Here is a 22,004-nt window from a genome sequence, read left to right on the forward strand (position 1 = left end):
GTCAACATCCACCCTCCACCCAATGTTGCTGCATCCTTGCTTTTTATTTCTCTTTGTTGTAAAGAAAAAGAAAGTTCTTGCCGTACAGTTTCCTTGGTTCTCTTGAAAGATTTTACACAAACTTAGAAACAATGTATCATTATTTACACAGAGTAAAATAAAATAAAGGGTTTTTATTTATTTTTCTACCTTATCTTGAGGCACTGAACTCTTGTGTCAAAATCTAGTTTTTTTTTTTTTTTTTACATATTCCTAAATCAATTTGTGTTTAATCAAATTACCATTCGGCCATCTGTACTCAGGAAGTATTGTAACATTAAAACCACATAATAAAAGCTCTCGGTGTCTACAGAACATCTCCTTCCGTTCCTCATACTGTAATTATTCCAGAAGATCCAAATGAAATGTGTATACCCAGAGTAAAGTATATAGAACATAAAGGATAATGTGTACTGTTGATTGTCCTGCTCGTGTGTTCTACTGAGGGACAATTTCAAAAGGTGACTATGAGTCAAAAAGCACAGAGGGTGAAAAAACAGATTACATTAAGGCTTTAAGTTATGACAAAATGAGCTTACTTCCAACTAAATAATGACAATTGACAAAATACAGAATTAGAAAACTACAACAGACTATACAGAGTACAAGCTGAGTGCTACCGAGAAGGTTTATGTAATATCAAACAGTTGACGGAGGAAAGTCAGTTGCCTTCATCTTAGTTGTGACAGCAATATGTCGGCTAGTCTCTATAACAGTGTTTCTTAAATGGGGGTACATGTACCCCAAGGGGTACTTTGGAGGACTGCACGGGGTACGTGAGCGCTTTCTTCGAAGTTGTTGTCGCTGTTTTTGAAGTTTGTCACTTTTTTAAAGTTATTGTCGCTTTTTTGTCGCTATTTTCCACATGTTCTTGCCTTCCTTCCTTCCTTTTTTCCACCGTCTTCTTTTTTTTCTCCAAATTTGTAGAAGTTTTTGCCGTTTTCAAGGTTTTTGTCACTTTTTTCGAAGTTTGTCTTCCTTCTTTCTTCTGTGTTTTTTTACAAGTCTGTCGCTTTTCACAAAGTTTTTGTCGCTGTTTTCTAAGTTTTTGACACTATTTTCCACCTATTCTTGCCTTACTTCCTTCTTTCTACCAACTTTTTACTTTTTGTTGCCTTTCATTAGTATTTAAATGTTTTTTCAGTGGCTGTTGTTTAGTAAATCTATCACTGGTCAGGGGGTACATGGCTTTAAAACACAATTCAGATGGGGAACATTAATGAAAAAAGTTTGAGAACCAATGCTCTATAACAACAATGTTATCATTGATATCACAAGTTTTTGGTATATTGTACAGGTGTTGCAGCTGCCAGTAAATGTGATATTGAACACCTTTAAGTAGGGTAACAGTTGAATTAGGTTACAGATGAATTTGCCTTTAAACAAGGTCATTTTCTTTATCCTTAATATCATTTTAATAACAATATGTTATTTGCTTTATGTAAGCATTTATTTACTTGATCAATGAATGCATATTGGACTCGGCCTTTTAGTATAAATACACATGTGCACCATAACTAGTAAGTACTGCATAACTGGTCTTACATTTCTAGCCTTTAATGCGTGCCATTTGAGTTGATGCCTGCAAATGCCATGTGGCATTATATACATGATCTTTTTAGGACACCAGATGGCATTGTTAATCCATCTAGTAGTTATATCATACCATGTTTGTTTTCCTTGCATCTTGTCTTCTTATACTTAATCTATGTTTGTCACTTTTTTTATTTATCAGTGTTGCAGTGTATTCATGTTTCCTCGTAACAATAAGAGTGATGAACCATGTATAGCAAGAGCCCATAGAGGCTATTGAGACTGTGTGTCAGCAGAGTCAACACAGTGAGCCAAATGTGATGGATAAGAAAGTCACAGATTAACAAGTGATCTGCAGACAACGCCTTGGGGGTACACTGTCTGTGTTTGAAGTGATTGTGCAGAGACAGCACTTGATTTCCCAGCTGGTGAATGAGGAAGTCACTGTCATCAACAGTTAAATTCACGTTTTTTTTGTTTGTTTGTTTTTTTGCTGCCTGTGTCATAAGCTTTCGAACACAGGACATCATACAGTAATGTCTTCTTTAGAGAATTAAATCATGGGTATAATTCAGGCAAGGAACACAGCATCACTGTCAGGAGTGTGACATCCTATTGCAGGTCTCTGTGGTGCCTTTTAGCAGGCCGTCTTTATATTCCTGTTTGTGTTGACGTAAATGTCCCTGGACATCACTGTCTTTCCTTCAGCATCGGAAAACATGGACATGCTGTGATTGTAGCTCATGGATATTGTAAGTTGCATGTTAAGCTGTGCTCTACAATATTATTTGACACATTTGAGAAAAATGTAAAGGTCCTATGACATGCTGCTTTTTGGATGCTTTTATACAGGCCTTAGTGGTCCCCTAATACTGTATCTGAAGTCTCTTTTATATAGGCCTTAGTGGTCCCCTAATACTGTATCTGAAGTCTCTTTTATATAGGCCTTAGTGGTCCCCTAATACTGTATCTGAAGTCTCTTTTATATAGGCCTTAGTGGTCCCCTAATACTGTATCTGAAGTCTCTTTTATATAGACCTTAGTGGTCCCCTAATACTGTATCTGAAGTCTCTTTTATATAGGCCTTAGTGGTCCCCTAATACTGTATCTGAAGTCTCTTTCCCGAAATTCAGCCTTGGTGCAGACTTACAGCCATTAGAACCAGTGGGAGGTAACCTTGCTCCTTATGACCTCATAAGGAGAAGATTCCAGATCGGCCCATCTGAGCTTTCATTTTCTCAAAGGCAGAGCAGGATACCCAGGGCTCGGTTTACACCTATCACCATTTCTAGCCACTGGGGGACCATAGGCAGGCTGGGGGAACTCATATTAATGTTAATTAATTAAAAAAACCTCATAAAGTGAAATGTTCATGCCATGGGACCTTTAATATCTAACACATAACAATATTATCTTTAGCCTTCAGAGAAAATGGTGGAGGAGTTTACAGTAAGCCCAGCCAGTATACATTTGTTAGATTAAATTAGGTTTTTATAGACCTTTTTAAAATGGACATTCACTGCAACATATTGAAGTTACATATTTCTAAGACATTGTTTTGTCACGTGGTGCATCCGACATACAGAACAATCAAATTGTTGAAATTGTTGTGTGAGATCTTTATGCCTAAATCAGTACATGAGCCTACACCTCATGTATTTCCAGTTTCATTTAAATATTTCATTTTCGTATTTATTTTTTTCATTCAAAGATAAAATATTTCTTGTGTTTGGTCCATTATGTCCATAAAAATAATACAGTTTTTCAGCCCAACATGTGTACATCACACATCCCATACACACATATTACAAAACAGACAGACACTGACACACTACCATTATCTTTCTTCAACATGTTTTCCCACTTGTTGTGCTTTCCTGTAGTCATGATTCACCCACGGTTTCTGCTATTCTGGCACTTACTGTCTATATATTTTTGTGAATGTCAAAGGTCTGCAGTCAGCTCTGACGTTCATGTTCCTACAACCGGGGGTGGAAAAAGTACTCATCCTTAACTTAAGTAAAAGTAAAAAAAAAAAAAAAACATAGTCCAAAAATACTCCATTGCCAGAAAAAGTCCTGAATTCAAAATGTTACTTATAGAAAGTAAAAGTACAGAAGTCTTATCAGCAAAATGTACTTAAAGTATCAAAAGTCAAAGTACTCATTATACAGAATGGCTCTTTTCACAGTGTTCTATTATTATGGAATATGATGTCATTTGTTATTTGCATTTTACTGTTGTAGTTTATCAATGTGGAGCCAATTTGAGATTCTTTGTATACTACTGGGTAGATGATTAGTATACTACTGTATCATATCATATAAACACGTTTTTTTGTATTAAAAAAAGTAACTATAAGTGTCAAATAAATGTAGTGTAAAATGAAAATACCCAAGTAAAGTACAAGTACCCTCTTCATGGTAATTTGACTGCTAGAGTTATGTAACGTAGTGGTAGGCTCAGGCCTCCTGTGACACGAACTAAGCGGTATGCTCTCTTTACTTTTGTACTATGGCTTTTTTTTTTTTTTTTTTAAGCTATCAGACATTTGGTATTGTACACATGTAATGTTTCCATTCCTATGGATGAAATAAACTTGACTTGAAGTATGTAAAAATGATACCCATGTAGGGGAGAGCGGGACATCTCGTCATACTTTTTGCTTTCACTCCAATTTCTCAGTCTCAGTACATTACAGTCACTCATTTTCCATATTAAAGGAAATAGTAAAATTCTTTTCCACAAATGTGTAACTTCTCACTTTAATATAGTTATAAATGGTTAAAGGTCGCATGGCATGAACATTTCACTTTATGAGTTTTTTCTTCAGATACAGTATTAGGGGACCACTAAGGTCTATATAAAAGAGACTTCAGATACAGTATTAGGGGACCACTAAGGTCTATATAAAAGAGACTTCAGATACAGTATTAGGGGACCACTAAGGCCTATATAAAAGAGACTTCAGATACAGTATTAGGGGACCACTAAGGCCTATATAAAAGAGACTTCAGATACAGTATTAGGGGACCCCAAGGTACTATATTAAAGAGACTTCAGATACAGTATTAGGGGACCACTAAGGTCTATATAAAAGAGACTTCAGATACAGTATTAAGGGACCACTAAGGTCAATATAAAAGAGACTTCAGATACAGTATTAGGGGACCACTAAGGTCTATATAAAAGAGACTTCAGATACAGTATTAGGGGACCACTAAGGCCTATATAAAAGAGACTTCAGATACAGTATTAGGGGACCACTAAGGCCTATATAAAAGAGACTTCAGATACAGTATTAGGGGACCACTAAGGTCTATATAAAAGAGACTTCAGATACAGTATTAGGGGACCACTAAGGTCTATATAAAAGAGACTTCAGATACAGTATTAGGGGACCACTAAGGCCTATATAAAAGAGACTTCAGATACAGTATTAGGGGACCACTAAGGCCTATATAAAAGAGACTTCAGATACAGTATTAGGGGACCACTAAGGTCTATATAAAAGAGACTTCAGATACAGTATTAGGGGACCACTAATGCCTATATAAAAGAGACTTCAGATACAGTATTAGGGGACCACTAAGGTCTATATAAAAGAGACTTCAGATACAGTATGAGAGGACCACTAAGGCCTATATAAAAGAGACTTCAGATACAGTATTAGGGGGACCACTAAGGCCTATATAAAAGAGACTTCAGATACAGTATTAGGGGACCACTAAGGTCTATATAAAAGAGACTTCAGATACAGTATTAGGGGACCACTGAGGTCTATATAAAAGAGACTTCAGATACAGTATTAGGGGGCCACTAAGGTCTATATAAAAGAGACTTCAGATACAGTATTAGGGGACCACTAAGGTCTATATAAAAGAGACTTCAGATACAGTATTAGGGGACCACTAAGGTCTATATAAAAGAGACTTCAGATACAGTATTAGGGGACCACTGAGGTCTATATAAAAGAGACTTCAGATACAGTATTAGGGGACCACTGAGGCCTATATAAAAGCATCCAAAAAGCAGCATGTCATAGGACCTTTAAGTTAAGAATGTGCATCTGTGACCCCCATCACCTACACCAAGTTGTCACACTATGCGGGGTAAATTGTCACATATTTTCCCATCAAATAAAAACATGTATAAAAGTAGAGGCTTCACTCATTTTGGCAGTTAAAAGTCTGATTTATATAGACAGATGTTTTAAATAGTAGGGCTTCATCAGTGTCAGTGCATGAAAAAACAACCCAAGTAAGTGATGAAATAGTCTGCCGTGGTCAAGGCAGATTGATAAGTCTATCCAGACCAAAATGCACTCAAGTGCAACAAGTGTAAATGAATATCAAATTACAAAAACAAATAATTCATCCTGAACTATGCAATTTTCGGTTTCCATTCAAGACCAAATGCAACATGAATGAAACAAAACTGACTAGCTCAACATAGTTTACATTTTGTCACTGACATAGGCTACGTAGCCTGATCTGAGTCATCGGCAGAGTCACAGTTCTAACAGAAATTAACTGTAAACCCTGGAGTACAAGCCTTGTGTGCCCATTTGTTGTATCGGATACATTTCACCCATTTCTCTTTTCAGCTGTTTGAGAAAGACTCCACACAGACAAGGCAGAAGGAAGGAGCATTTTCTTTTTTCCGCTAGCCACTTTTACCTTGCGCAGCAGCTGGATTCTCACACGAAAATCCATCTGGTCAGGCTCATGTATGTATCATAAGGTCAGGCTTCAAGTAAAGCGTTTGTGTCAGGCCCCCAGGAAGTGTGCCAGACTTTGAACATATACTGTATAGGCCAAGCGGTGGAATTGCATCCCGACCTGTCACGTGATGCCCTCTGGCCCAAAAAGACTTTTTCCCATCGACAAAAGAGAAAGAGACCTCTGTAATTCAGTGGATTTTTTTTTTTAAGCATCACAACGCCGCAAAATGACTTGAATTTGATCCATTCAGTTCAATAACATTTGCAAAGTCATTAAGAGCCGCTCAAATCAATTATGTAATCCCTATTAAAGTTAGCGGAGCGCCAAACCGGAAGTAGTGTTGCATTGCCAGACCTTCCTCCACAGCGCTGCGGAAAAGTGTCTGGCTAGTCCACACAGCATTTCGGGATGGGAGGAAAACGTGCTCTGGCATTTCTTTAAACCAATCACAATCGTCTTGGGCGCTGCTAAGTGCCGGACGGAACCACGGTGGCGCTGCAACATAGCCTCGGGAAGGAACTTGTTTTGGTGGAAGGTGTACGTTCAAAAGTTGTTTTAGTCGTGCAACAGAAAACTCAGATTGGACAGATAGTCTAGCTAGCTGTCTGGATTTACCCTGCAGAGATCTGAGGAGCAGTTAACCATAGTCCTCACAAATCCACCGGAGGTTAGAACGCCAACACAAAGGAAGAGGAAGGGGACGGACATCCAGACAAAATGAGGAACATCTGGTGGAACTTCCGGCGGGCAGTGGAGCAATCCCGGAAGTGGAACGTCTTGGATATAGACTAATCTGGAAGTAAACTGGCTCGGCCAGCTGAAGTTTTTTTGACTCCATCATGGCTTCATGCACAACTGACCCACTCTCTTAGGAATGAACGGAGCTCTGCCTTGAACGCTGTATCCAGTATTTATTATACATCCACGGTTTGTGTCCAAACAGCAGCTGACCGAACCAATCAGCTTCCGGTGAGGAGCTTCTGGCAGCCCCGGGGCGTGGTTAGGTGTGTGTGTTTGAGACGCCCACGACTGTTAATTCAAAAACAATGGCGGATAGACAGATAGTTCTTCCAATCACCTGCCAGTTTTTTTTACTCCTGCTCTTACCCAAACCGTTTCCAATGACAGCTTCTCAGATGGTTCTGTGATAACCAAACCATCTGGCACGTCAGATTACTATCTCTTTGCAGATGCTGGAAATCACCCGCGCTTCTCTTGCTCCTTCGAAATCCTTGTGCTTTGTTTTTTTCCTCTTCTAAGGCCTCTCTCTCTCTCTGGTGTATCAGTGAGAAAACGTACTTAGTTACAGTCCACCACTGCCTACAACAGACTGATGTCGGCACAAAAATATATAACTGTAGAAACCTTTGGCAAAGTTTAAATGAATAACTAAGATACAGCATCTATTGCGGGTGACTCTGCAGGTGAGAGGTGTTCCCACTAAAGTAACTTGTTGTGTCAGGAGGGCGTCCCACCTGTGAGGGAGCCCCAGTGACATGCACGGCGGATAGCATGCAGATGGGGCTCGCAAACAAAAGGGGCTTTTTACACCCGCGGGGCAGCGTCAGAGGAAGGTGATTACATCTGTGTAATCTACATTTGACATTAACGCTGGGGATTAAAGGCTGATAGCATTTTCTATTTCTGTTTGGAATCAGAAACATTTGAGTTGCTATCTGGATGGCATTTAGTGCAGCCCTTTAAGAAGGCACCATCAGTCTTGTTTTAGATCCATGTTTATTGTGCTGTCAGTGTGGCAAAAAATAAACGCAGGAATGAAAAAATCTGCATATGTACAGCCTGAATTATGATATAATACTGTAACTTCTTTCACTTCAACTTCACTACTTTTTGTTCAGGTCATAACTTTTACAGTTTGGAGCCTTTGTGAGTTGTAATAACAAACACAAAACCTCTTCACATACACTCTGACTCATGTGACCTTCTGCCACTGTTATGGTATTCCCTCTTGACTTCCGTGATGTGGCTTTCACAGTAGTACATAATAGAGACACCTGCATCAACAACACCATCACAGTGGCGGCAGCTGTATGAAAACTTGTGTGACCGTTGACCCCACTTTGGTAACCTCATCCCAAGGCGAGGCCTTTTGCTCATCACTGCCAAATTACACGCAAAGAAGAACACAGCGGTCGCGCAAACTGAAGTAAGCATAAGAGCTGCTATTACAGCGTGTACAGCTCTTTGCTTGTTAGGAGGGTTGATCATGTGTGCGATTTTGTTTTAAAGTAATCATGTAATTTAAAGTGTGTTGTGCATGTGTGTACATGTGTGCGCCTGCAGGAGTGCTTTCCTGTTTGTTTGAGTAGGGGTTAGAGTAAGGTGAGAGAGAGAGAGAGAGAGAGACTGATGAAATAAAGAGAGACCATTTATAGAAATTAATATGAAGACCATAATTAATTGAAATTGCTGGAAATTAGCTGAGAATATAATCAGATCTGATAAAGAATAACTATGAAAGAAAATATAATTGGTGTTGCTGGTCATGGATTCAGTTGGTGATCAGAGAAAATGTTGGCTAATCATATTAATCTCCACTCTACAATATAAGGTAAATGGCTCATCAATCCGCTTTATCAATTTACTAAAAACTATTTTAATGTTTCTTTTTTAATGAATCTTTATCAGAGAATGTTTTCATCTCTTACGAGACCTTTACATGCATTTATGTATTTTTCAGCCTATTAATGCTGTTAATATGATTATAGAAACTACTTAATTTATGGAAAAACTCATAAGAAGTGGGAGGCTGGAGTGGTAAACTTAATTTAACTATAAACATGGAAAACAAGGATGGGAAGAGAAGGATCATTGTGAAATACTGTTCATTTCACATTCATCAAAGTGAGGGTAATGCTTATTGCATGCTTTCATTCATTTAGCATAGCCCGCCTGCACAGGAAATTGTAAATGTTGATAGAATGTGATACTCAGTGTAATGATATAATATTAGATACTTAGCCCGAAGTGAAACATAATATGTAAAATTGCACAAAAACTCATGAAATATAGGCTAAATCAAAGTGGATTTCTGTTACAATCTGCATAAGTATTAAGAGTGAAATTCAAAGCAAAACTGAAAATGATCAGAGTTAGGCTATTTGACAAGGATCTCCTTTACATTAGGTTCCTCAATAATTCTATGATTGAAGTTCATAATCCCTTATTAAAATGTAATATTAAACCTTCATTTCTGGTTTAGTTTGCAACCCAATCTAAATGCCATGGTTCAACCAATATTCTGAGATAATCTAAAGAGAATATTTTCATATTTATATTTCCAGCCTTTTTAGGTTTATAAAGCAACATTTGCAATAAGATTATGGGTTTGAATGTTAATTTAAATAAACACAGTTCCACTGAACATTGAGTCTTTAGCCAAGAGAACAACTTCAATTCCATGCACAAAATGGAAATAAAATGAAGAAATAAAATCACTTCAATCTGCCACATATTATAAACTGCCACATAAGCCAATTGCAGATGTTTACAACAATTGGTTTTCATGATTCCTACAATTTGGAAATAAAATAAACTCAGAAGCTTGTCACGTTTCGTCGGGGGCAACTCCCGTCGGGGAGGCTCGGACCCTTTCATAACTGCTTGCAGTTCTAGTTATTATTTAAATTACCGTCTCATCCCTGGTTTCTCCTGCATCTACCTTATGCATGTGTGTGTGTGTGTGTGTGTGTGTGTGTGTGTGTGTGTGTGTGTCGCGGGGAGAACTGAGCAGCAGCCGAGCCCCCTACTTTGATGAGCTACCCTCCTTTTAACCACATTTATTGAGCAGGTAGACCCAGGGGCGTAGCACAACATTCTGGGCCCTGTAGAAAGGCATTTCTATGGGCCCCTCTCCGCATCCACAGCTATTCATTCTAGCATCTTTTTGGGCCCTCCTCACATGAGGGCCCTGGGTACTCAAGTCCCCATTCCACCCCCAGTCCGATGCGCCTGGGTAGACCATTCTGATATACGTTTTCTGCCTGACAGAATAAGCTACCCTCCTTTCAACCACATTCATCGCGAAGGTAGGCCATTCTGATAGACATTTCCTGCATGACAGAATGAGCTACCCTAAGTTTAACCACATTTATCGAGCAGGTAGGCCATTCTGATAGATATTTCCTGCCTGACAGAATGAGCTACCCTCCTTTTAACCACATTAATGGAGGTGGTAAACCATTCTGATAGGTGTGTTCTGCCTGACAGAATGAGCTCCCCTCCTTTCATCCACATCTATTGAGGAAGTAGGCCAATCTGATAAGACGTTTCCTGCCTGAAAGAATGACCTGCCCTCCTTTTAACCATATTTATCGAGGAGGTAGGCCATTCTGATAGATATTTCCTGCCTGACAGAATGAGCTGCCCTCCTTTTAACCACATTAATGGAGGAGGTAGACCATATTGATAGACGTTTCCTGCCTTGAAGAATGAGCTGCCCTCCTTTTAACCACATTTATGGGGAGGTATGCCATTTTCCTGGCTGACACAGCATTGTGTGGAACCACTCATGTTATTTTTGGGCAATTTGCTTGAAAGAAGACCCAAATTTCTCATGTAGTAACTTTGAGGTCAACGGGAGGGTTAATCACTTAGTTGATTGACAGAACAGTTGTGATCGTTTCCAGCTCATCAAATGTTAGGATTTCCATGCATTGAGTACTTTTACTTTTAATACTTTAAGTGTATTTCCCTTACGAGACTTACATAATTTTACTCAAGTAAAATTTTCAATGCAGGATTTCTACTTAACGGAGTATTTTGTACAGTGTGGTATTAGTACTTTTACTTATTTAAAGAATCTGACTACTTCTTCCATCACTGTATGTGTGTCAAGATGCCAGTAGGTTGTATGTAATTTATATTAATACTAGAGCAAATTCCACTTTGTTTGTATTATACTGTAATTTAATTCAGGCTCTGTCCTTGAACGTGTCTTAGAATTAGAGCACAATAAAGACTATAATCTGTGTTTTGGCTTCAAGGTGCAACAGTGTGTGAATCACAGACAATAACCTTCCCTCAATACCTTTGGGCTTTCGATCAAACAAATCACTCAGACCAGCGCATGCAGATGCTACTCAACTTCATATTAAATGAAAACTCTTTAAAGGGCACGACATTTCAGGGCTTTTCCAGAGCAGTGGACCAAGGGGAGCTTTCTCCAGAAGAAACACATCAGATCTAATTACTGAAGCAACAATGATGTGAGTCCAATCAAAGGGCCATAAGAAATAATGCTCCTATGAGCTGCAAAAACAATACATCTCATCGTCCTGTTGGCCCACTGTCCTCCATTGTTGAGTCTTAATTCGTAATAATAAGGAGGGATTGGGAGATTAAAGAGGATAGAGAGATTAGTGTAGGAGGGGGACAAGGGTGGGGATGAGTGTAATGACTCCCTGCAATTGCTCAATTATCAATGCAGTCCATTTGTTACTACTCATGCTCTCAAACAAAGTCCCATCAAATTTCAAAACTCAAAGCTGCGATGAGGGCAGGACTGTTGTTTTAGTCAAGTCTGTCTCTCTGCAATCTGCTTTCTTGACATACACTTGAACATGTCAAGTGTATGTCCACTTTATTCCCTTATAATGTCCATATTTAATACTGTCTTTTTTTTTTTATTTTATCCTTGCACTGCTATAGTTTTTTTATTCCTATGTCTACATTATTCTCTTATATTGTCCATATTTAATGCTGGTCTCTAGACTTTATCCTTGCACTATTGGACTTATTTGCACTACCACCATAACACACCCTCTCATAGAACACCTTACCATGCAGACTGAATCACAGGGCCAGTCCCTGTCCTGTCACTGGAAGCCTCTCATGCTTATACATCCCTTATAGTACATTCATGTGAATTTTTTATTTAGTATCTTTTCTTAGCATCTTGTCCATATTATTCAGGTGGATTTGTTATTTTATCATCCTGTTATGATGTATGTTGTGTGTGATGTCTGTAAGCTACTGGGACCTTGAATTTCCTCTTGGGGATCAATAAAGTATCTATCTATCTATCTATCTATCTATCTATCTATCTATCTATCTATCTATCTATCTATCTATCTATCTATCTATCTATCTATCTATCTATCAATAAAGGAACATAATTAAGATATATTATTTTGTGAGTAACAAAAGATGCCAATCCAGGACCACAATGTAAATGTGTCACATAGTCTATCATTCTGTCTACAAAATCCTTATGGAATATCTACATGAATTCAGTAAATCTCTTGTTGAATCAAACAGGACAGTGGTTGTTATTGTATTATGTCTTCTGGTTTATTGTAACAGATTTAAATGAATTAGTGCCGGAGAGTATTTATACCCTCACACAAGCAGCTTCGCACAAAGACCAACAAATTACCTGACTTTTATGAGAAAAGGTAATTTTGTGATAATCCATAATGTGACTCTCAAATAATGAAGGTGTTTCAAATTGATGTAATAGTGAGTGAATGCATGAAATATTGGACAAAAAGGTAAAAAAGGAAGTCATACTGTAGTTCATACAATTATACTTATCACATATATAATTTGAAGGTGTGGGCTGACCTGTACTGTCTACATTCACAAAAAAATAATGCATTTTTTTTCTGAAGTTAAAGCACGACTCCTGCTTAAAGATAGATTTTAAGGCTTCACTGTTGTAAATGTAATCTGCTGGGTTGGTCAGGATACATTCATCATGGCTGTTTGTCAGTAACACCTTTCAGGCCATTATTAGGTCTTCATTTTTCAAGGCATGAAACAAATAATCCACTGTGGTGGATAACAGTGTAAGTGTTTATGATATCATTTAAAAAATGTAATACATTTGATAATACAAGAATCAGCTACAAATGGTAGGCTCAAATATTTGCATTACAGTTTACCACTCATCATTACAATGTGGCTCAAGCGTGAAATAACATTTCCATCACACAGGTGGGGTGAGAACAGGACATTATGCAGAAATGTTTTCCTAATGACCAACATGAAAAGAAAAATTCATGCTTTGACTTTCTTGGTCACAAAGATCAAGAAAGTGGATCACATCAGTCCAGTTGTTAGATCTTTGCACTGACTTTGTGTATATTAAACCATTGGTTTATAAAGCACTGAATGGTTTCTGATCTGCTGCAATGTTATGAACCGTCCACTCTGCTCACTGTTTTACCCATCACAACTAAACCTGGATTAGCACCACTCAGTCTTTATGCACAACATGTAAACAACTTTCAGCTTTTTCACTGTGGACCAAGGCTCAAAACTGTGCTAAGTTTGCCACTTCTAAACTTAGCACAAAAAGTAAGGAAATTTGTGTTTGGTAGATTATTTCTCTGTGGTAACAATGCTTTTTGGCAATAAATCTTATACCGTTGGAAAGCCTGTTTAGTTCCCTTTCAAATGGTGCCCCATTTGTGAGGAACATGCATTTGTGGGATGAGCAGCAGCGCGCCATGAAAAATTTGCCAAATCTTCTCTGCCAATGCCAAACAGCTTATTCTGCCTTTGACTCATTTGGTGGATGATTGAACTTTGAAGAAACAAGACATATTGACAATTTAACAATTTATTCATTTCACAAACAGGAGCCTCAGTAGCGTGTGGAAGAACCAGACACAGCCACAACAACCTGGCACCTCCTCCTCATGCTGGTCACTACAACACAACCACGTTGGCTGACTTGCGACAAATGCTGGTTGAAGAATGGGATGCCATCCCACAGCAGTGTGTGACCAGGCTGGTGACCAGCATGAGGAGGAGGTGCCAGGCTGTTTTGGCTGTTGTTCCACATGCTACTGAGGCTACTGTTTGTGAAATGAATAAATTGTTAAATTGCCAATATGCCTTGTTTCTTCAAACTTCAATCATCCAATCCACCAAACACAAAACGAGTCAAAGGCAGAATAAGCTGTTTGGCATTGGCATTTAACAATTACATGTTTCTTATCAACGCTGCTCAGCATGTTCAGCAGAAGGGGCACCATTTCAAAGGGAACTAAACAAATAACATTATTATATTTTTTCTAGCATTACTAAAGTTTATTTTAATTAAGTCTTTTTAAACCCCAATTCATATGTATGTTGTTTTATTTTATTACATCTCTTTGTACTTTTTTCTGTCTTATATAAAGCACTTTGAATTACTATGTTTTTGAAAGGTGCTATACAAATAAACTGGCCTGGCCTTACAGTAGACCATAAAAGACAAAGTTAAATCGGCCAATCTAAAATTCTGGTTTGATTGGAGAGATATGTGTTATATTGTGTAATCAGTGCGATATGAGTAACGGGTGTTAGAAGAAAACATTTTTTTATTTTATTTTTTTGACGTAGGCTATATTATTTAGGCTACTTTATTCACCTTAACTGATAATTGTCTATGACTCCATCTCAGCTCACACCTCCCTAAAGCTCTACGTTCAGCCTGCCTGTTGATCAAATGTAAATAACTTTTCACGTGCGCGCGGATCTGTAATCATGACGCAGCCAAGTGTCAGCGCGCGAGGGGTGTGTGTGACACGAGCCTTCATATTTCTCTGATGTGAGATAAAAACTCTCACAAGAGTAAGTAAGTCAAGCGGACACAACCAAAAACACAGACAAGTAAAGGCAGAGAGAGAGAGAGAGAGCCAGACAGAGGGAGATGCGGACCTTCCAGAGCCGGAATCAGCCTGCGCAGCGCGGAGCCTCCAGCTGCCTGCCCAGCCTCAGCAGCAGCAGCAGCGGCGCCGTGAGTCCCCTCAGCACGGCCAGCGTCACCCTCACAGCCCTGCTCATCCTCACCATCCCAGTCTGCAAAAGTAAGTCAGACACTATTCCATGATGTTTGATCTAACTCTCTTGTAATAGCTTCTCTATAACATTCTAGTAATAGAAAATTAACAAGTAATAAACAATCCAAATAATATGGTTAATATGAATAAACAATATGGTTAATACACACTGGTGATGATGTATTTCTATAGCAAATACCTGTTATTCAAAATATTTTTTTTGGTTTATCTTATACTGTAGAAAACAACAGTTTTTTTTAAATATAAAAACTTACTTTACTAGAAAATAGTGTATTTTCATGTGATATATTTACTGTACATCGGTTAGCTGCTGACTCAAATCCATGTTTTGAATATCTATAATGATTCATGTTAAAAGTTTTTTTTTAATCCATCCATCCATCCACCCGTCCATCCATCCTTCTACCATCCATCCATCCATCTACCATCCATCCATCCATCCATCCATCCATCCATCCATCCATCCATCCATCCGTCCATCCATCCATCCATCCATCTACCATCCATGCGTCCATCCATCTGTCCATCCATCCATCCATCCATCCATCCATCTGACATGAAAACACAAATGACGTAGATGTAGATTGACAGTCACTTCTTCCCATGATGTCAAAGCGGTTCATGAGCTTTTGAGATGTTCTTTGAGGCTGTGTTGTCTTCTTTTCTTACATCAATGTTTTGGACAGCGTCCTCCATGTTCGACAGTAAAGCATTTACCACTGCTAATAGACATCCACTGCAATCACGTCAAAGCAGAGCACCGTACAGGAGATGCTATGATAAAAGTATTGTTGTCAGATGTAAATGTCCTATATTTTGTGAGGAGGATGATATGTGTTAGCTGTATTATGTTAACTGTGTGCTTCTGTTGTTGTCGTATGACACAAAAGGTGCTCCAGCAGAACTTCAGCAAACAGATCAACTACTGCCAGCTTAATGCGCACCATTTTATATCTCTCCTTTTTTTTTTTTTTTTTTTTTTTTTTTTTTTTTTTTTTTTTTTTTTTTTTTTTTTTTTTTTTTTTTTTTTTTTTTTTTTTTTTTTTTTTTTTTTTTTTTTTTTTTTTTTTTTTTTTTTTTCTCCTTCCTGTTTGTGTGCCTGTCCGTCACCCTCTGTGCTGCTCCACAGATAGATGCTGTGTGCTCATCCTACCTCTCTACAGACCTGAAGTTTTGGGTGAGCGGGATGTGATTTTGTTCGGCTTTTTTTTTTTTAAATTTTAACTTTTTTTACATGCATATTCCAAGTTTATAGTACATTTATTATTGTTTTGACAGCCGCTCTTCTTTCTCTTATCAGGCATCTGATATCTTAGGAGAACTCTGTGTCTTGATGCTGGTTCAGAAGTCAAAGGTACTTCATACTTGATCATCTCTTAGTGAGGAGTATATGTCACTATGCTATCAAAAAAAGAATATGAAATGTCACAGTGGAACGTTAATTCTACATCCTGTTTGAGTAGAGCAATACAGTACAAAGATTCCCAGAATTACATCAACTAAAAGAATCATTGTGTCGTCTTCTCAGGAGTTAAAAGTGCGTGAAAATAGTAAAAGGGTAAGTACAACTTATTTGTCTTTTATTATTTTCCCTCAAATGATTAGACTAAGACCCACAGAGACATGCCATGATATTAAACGTAACGACAAATATGTGTTGGCTTGTTTGTGTGTGTGTGTTTCTGATGTCATGCACCGCAGTTTTTATTTCATTACTCTAGACAACAAGGTTCTGCCTTGTCAGAGGGAGCGGTAAGTTAAAAGATAACTCTGCACTGTTACAGTATGTTGCCTGACCTGAGAAAGCACCTCAGATTGTTTTAAAGCTATGTGACCTGCACTTTTTGTGTAGTAAGTATGATACTTTTCATCTGCCTGAACCTTCATCCCCCAAACTAAAATGCATGCAGGTGCAAATTTACCGCCACAGATAAACACTAACGTAGCCTATACTGTATGTATGCATGCATGCAGACAAAACTGCGACATGGACACACATGCACAGTCCTCATATACACAAAGATATAAAATGACATTTTCTCCTGCGCTCGTCTCCCTCGCTCTGTGCTCTATATATCAGATTGAATGAGAACTTTATAATTATGTTTGCCCCAAATGTCAATCAAGAAACATAAAATTAACACTCCAGATGTGTCTGCAGTTCCCAATATAGCTATTATCGATAACGGGAATTAGATATTTAATCATTAAATATGATCCATCTTGATATTTCTATATGTCAGTTGACTCTAAAAAAGATTTCTGGTCATATAGTCTATATATATAATCAACAAAGATGATGTAAAAAAAGATGGTTATTTGCAGCTGAGACAAAAGTAAAGTGTTTACATTGTCTAGCTTCAGTTATGAATTAAGTTATGAATATTTATTGTGTTTATTTTCCTCGCTTATTGAAACCTACAATCCCATAAAACATCCCAGGATGCACATTCCCTTGCCACAACGAGCCATATTTCTTATACGAAATATGAAGCCATTTTGTCTTCTGCTCCTCCATCGCTTGGTTATAATGCAGAATGTAAAGCATTTATCAAAGCACTGATGCTGAGGCTGCGATGACAAAATTGTGAAGCATTTGTATGATTTCTGAGTTTACATGTCATTGGGTGTTTATTGGAGATGATACAGAGATCATCTTTTTGCCTCTTTTGACTCCATACACAGCCGTCTGGCTCTATCTGTGTGTTTGTCTGTGTTTGTCAGACCTCTCAGTTGCACCCTCTCCTGCGTCTAGTTTCTCAACTCAGAAGAGAAAAAGGACTCTCAATGCGCGTATGTACCACCTAAGTCAGTTCTCTTTTCACTTTTCACTTTGCATTTTCTCTTTGTACAAAATAAGCCACTGATTGATAAAACAAAGATATTAAAACTAATACTTTGTTCTTTTAGCATACAAAAAAACTATGTCATTTCATTTCATGAGTGGTGACATGAAACCTTTTTTGGTGTGACATGATTTCTGGCTTATAAAATATATTCACAGCTCTCAATAGGATCCCTGGTTGAAAATAAATAAAGAGCGGATGAATAGAAAATTATAAAGTTGCAGCATTCACAATGGAAGTAGCACATTGTACTTTTGTATCTTCATAAAGAATGTTGATATTGAAATGTGTTTGTTACATATGTTGTTCCCTTCCCGAGCTTACATGTCAATAATGCAGTTTCGTGTCAGGCAGCTCTCCCCACTCTCTGTACGAGCTCACTCTGCATTAGTTGTTCTTTCCCAAGCTACGAGCAATTATGGTCTAAAATTAGTTCAGCTGACAGATGAACGGATCCCTCATTGCTATCAAGCGCTGACATTCACAAAGTGGACACAGAGGAATTGTGGGGGAGACACGTGGAGAGTGTTTGCTTTGGATGTGAATGTTTGAGTGTGTGCGCTGCTGGCGCTGGTGATGGAGTGTTGTAGCAACACGGAGAAAATGGCAAATAAGACTGAGACGTTCTTCTATTCAAGTTCAATTCTGTGTTGTTGTTTTTTATTGTCTATACAGGCTGAACTCCAGGGACCTGGGGGAATCCAGAGCAGAGGTTACTTCCTCTATCGGGTATGAACGTGTTCATGTCAGGAAATAAAATGAAAAAAATTAATTTCACTGGATAATATTGATGAACATTCAATAAAATGTTGTTTGCACTTACAGCCACGAAATGGAAGACGATCCTTAGAATATGAGTAAATTAAAGGTAATACTAATGTTATTGGGCAACGTCCATAGACAGTCTTAAAGGTCCCATGGCATGAAAATGTCACTTTATGAGGTTTTTTAACATTAATATGAGTTCCCAGCCTGCCTATGGTCCCCCAGTGGCTAGAAATGGTGATAGGTGTAAACCGAGCCCTGGGTATCCTGCTCTGCCTTTGAGAAAATGAAAGCTCAGATGGGCCGATCTGGAATCTTCTCCTTATGAGGTCATAAGGAGCAAGGTTACCTCCCCTTTCTCTGCTTTGCCTGCCCAGAGAATTTGACCCACCCATGAGAGAGAGACATCATGGCTTTCAAACGAGCAAAGTGGCAGTTGGTCAAGGCCACACCCCCACCCTCCACCTTGCCCCCCCCCCCTCTCTCCTCCTCAATTTTTTAGAGACACAGAAATGGCACATCCTAAGGAAAGCTCATTGTGGGACTGGCTCTAGTGGCTGTAATTCTGCACCAAGGCTGAATTTCGGGAAAGACTTCAGATACAGTATTAGGGGACCACTAAGGTCTATGTAAAAGAGACTTCAGATACAGTATTAGGGGACCACTAAGGTCTATATAAAATAGACTTCAGATACAGTATTAGGGGACCACTAAGGCCTATATAAAAGAGACTTCAGATACAGTATTAGGGGACCACTAAGGCCTATATAAAAGAGACTTCAGATACAGTATTAGGGGACCACTAAGGTCAATATAAAAGAGACTTCAGATACAGTATTAGGGGACCACTAAGGTCTATATAAAAGAGACTTCAGATACAGTATTAGGGGACCACTAAGGTCTATATAAAAGAGACTTCAGATACAGTATTAGGAGACCACTAAGGTCTATATAAAAGAGACTTCAGATACAGTATTAGGGGACCACTAAGGCCTATATAAAAGAGACTTCAGATACAGTATTAGGGGACCACTAAGGTCTATATAAAAGAGACTTCAGATACAGTATTAGGGGACCACTAAGGTCTATATAAAAGAGACTTCAGATACAGTATTAGGGGACCACTAAGGTCTATATAAAAGAGACTTCAGATACAGTATGAGAGGACCACTAAGGCCTATATAAAAGCAACCAAAGAGCACCATGTTATGGGACCTTTAAATAGACATGTCACAATGACACTTCAAAGTTTAAGGGTCTGTATGAAAATGATTAGGGGTCGATGGGGATTGGAAAAATTGAAAGGATATTCTAATTACTTCTTTTATTTTGGCTAAAGTAAGGCTAGCTTAATTTATTTGGGATAATGACAGTATCAAGAAGATAACTTTCATGTCAAATTGTTCATGGGTTTGTTCACGGCTGATTTACTATATGCAAAGGACAGCAGTGCTGTGCCTATCCAACCTGTTGTCACACCGAACTCGTAAAATATGGATGCTTGGGCAGCGGCTGTCAGCGTCACATATGACGCAAAAAGCACCTGTCCCGTTCTTCTTTTCCTAAACCCAACTGTTTTTTTTTTCCCCCCCTTTCTTTCTTTTTTCCTATCCAACTGTCTCTATCTTCTTTACTAAACCGTCAGTTCTTCGTTTACTTACTTACTTCTACCCCTAAATCCACGTCTCGTTTTCTCTAAACCCAACACTCCCCGTTTTTCTTTCACCCACTTTAAACCCAACTGTCCCGTTTCTTTTAAACCCAACGGTCTCGTTTCTTTCCTCTAAACCCACTCCCCGTTCTTCTTTTTTACCCCAACTGTCCCTTCTTTTCTTAACTACAAACCCAACTGCTTCTTTTAACTTATTATCTCCCGTTCTTGTCCCGCGTGTCACGGAAACGTAAGCCCACCCACAACCTTTTCCTTAACCTAACTGCGTCAAAAGTAACGCCAATAGTCCCGACCAAGAGCGTTTAGATAAAGCGCGTTTAGATATGACACTAAAAGGAGAATTTTAGCGTCAATAACAACGCCAAAGGCACCTGACCAAGGGTCTGTATTTTACGCGATGGGAGTGAGAATGTATTGGTCTATCAGGGTTTTACTTTTTACCATCATAATCCACTAGTAGCCAATGTAACATAGCTAACTTCCTGATCTAGTTTTAATGAAACAAGGCATACGCTTGGATCTTTTTAGTTACTGTTGATTGAATGAATCCTTCTAAATAGTGGGTCATTTTTAAAGATCTGTTGTAAAAAGAATAAGGTTTATTTCCAAATAGTTGTACAAATTTAACAGTTATATTAGAGCTGGTGTGATGGTCCAAAGATCCTCCCCCTTTCATAAAAAAACAAAACACAAGGGTCACGACCCTTCCCACCCCCGTAATTTTCCTACAGTCCCTAATTGCCATTGAAATCCTGTCGTTAGCCCTATATCATCATCTAACCATGTGCATTAATGTGTGAAGCTTATGTACAGAGACAACACAGACCCTGAGACCCGAGCTGCTGCACCACGACTGATCCAGATTTCAACCACAGCCCTCTGCCACTGCTCTATTGTTATGTCTGAATGTATACAAATAATACGATTAAAATAGGCTACTATTCAGTTGTCAAGATTTTATTTTGTGTTACACGGGTGTCATTTGCATTAAAACTGCTACAATGTGGTGTGGTTTGTAGTTGTGCGCGGTTTGATTTGCTACACGTTGCATTTGGAAAAAGTGTGAAACATGGTACTGTATCCATGAATGAATGAATGAATGCAGATACAAACAATATTATCACATATTGTACAGATCAGGAACATTTCAAACCAAATAAAGCATTAATTGCACATAAATTGTTATACTTAGATATTTAGATTTAATTAAACAATTAACATTAACATAGAATAAAAAGCTGCACCTTTTGCTTTTTTGTCTTCTGCATGTGTCCTTTATAATAATGCCCATAAAGTAAGACATCGGTTACACACTGAACAAACAAAGCTGCTAAAAGAAAAAGACATGCATTCATGCAAGAATATTAGGTGTATTTTATATATTGATCATCTTTTTCTTTTACACTATTTTACATGAGAGATAATTGTGATCTAAAAAATGACAAGCCTAACTGACCTATCATACCTTTTTATTTTACAAAGAAGAAGAATAAAGGTAGTTCAACATCCCTTGTTATAAAACGCAAATGAAACATAGAACATAGGTACAGTCCCCACAACCCTGGGAAATCTGGCTTTCTCTGGATTCATAATGTCCAAATATGAAAATTGT

The 22,004-nt window shown here is 38.3% G+C and overlaps 1 protein-coding gene across 1 annotated transcript; it reads left to right on the forward strand.

The window, feature by feature from the left end:
• Positions 1 to 14,922: 14,922 nt before the first annotated feature.
• Positions 14,923 to 21,399, forward strand: nmu (neuromedin U). Its single transcript, XM_039810439.1, has 9 exons — positions 14,923 to 15,115; positions 16,000 to 16,040; positions 16,239 to 16,286; positions 16,410 to 16,463; positions 16,638 to 16,667; positions 17,834 to 17,902; positions 18,631 to 18,684; positions 18,781 to 18,823; positions 21,195 to 21,399. The coding sequence occupies exons 1-8, from the start codon at positions 14,959 to 14,961 to the stop codon at positions 18,814 to 18,816; spliced, it is 489 nt and encodes a 162-aa protein (XP_039666373.1). The 5' UTR covers positions 14,923 to 14,958; the 3' UTR covers positions 18,817 to 18,823; positions 21,195 to 21,399.
• The last annotated feature ends 605 nt before the right edge of the window (positions 21,400 to 22,004 follow it).

This window comes from Perca fluviatilis, chromosome 9 (genome assembly GCF_010015445.1).
Source record: "Perca fluviatilis chromosome 9, GENO_Pfluv_1.0, whole genome shotgun sequence".
Taxonomy (NCBI): Eukaryota; Metazoa; Chordata; class Actinopteri; order Perciformes; family Percidae; genus Perca; species Perca fluviatilis.

Coding starts and splice junctions, on each gene's coding strand:
- nmu (XM_039810439.1), top strand. CDS start 14,959: ATGCGGACCTTCCAGAGCCGGAATCAGCCTGCGCAGCGCGGAGCCTCC. Junction 16,041..16,238: donor AAACAGATCAACTACTGCCA/GCTTAATGCGCA, acceptor GCTGCTCCACAG/ATAGATGCTGTGTGCTCATC. Junction 16,668..17,833: donor TGCGTGAAAATAGTAAAAGG/GTAAGTACAACT, acceptor TGTGTTTGTCAG/ACCTCTCAGTTGCACCCTCT.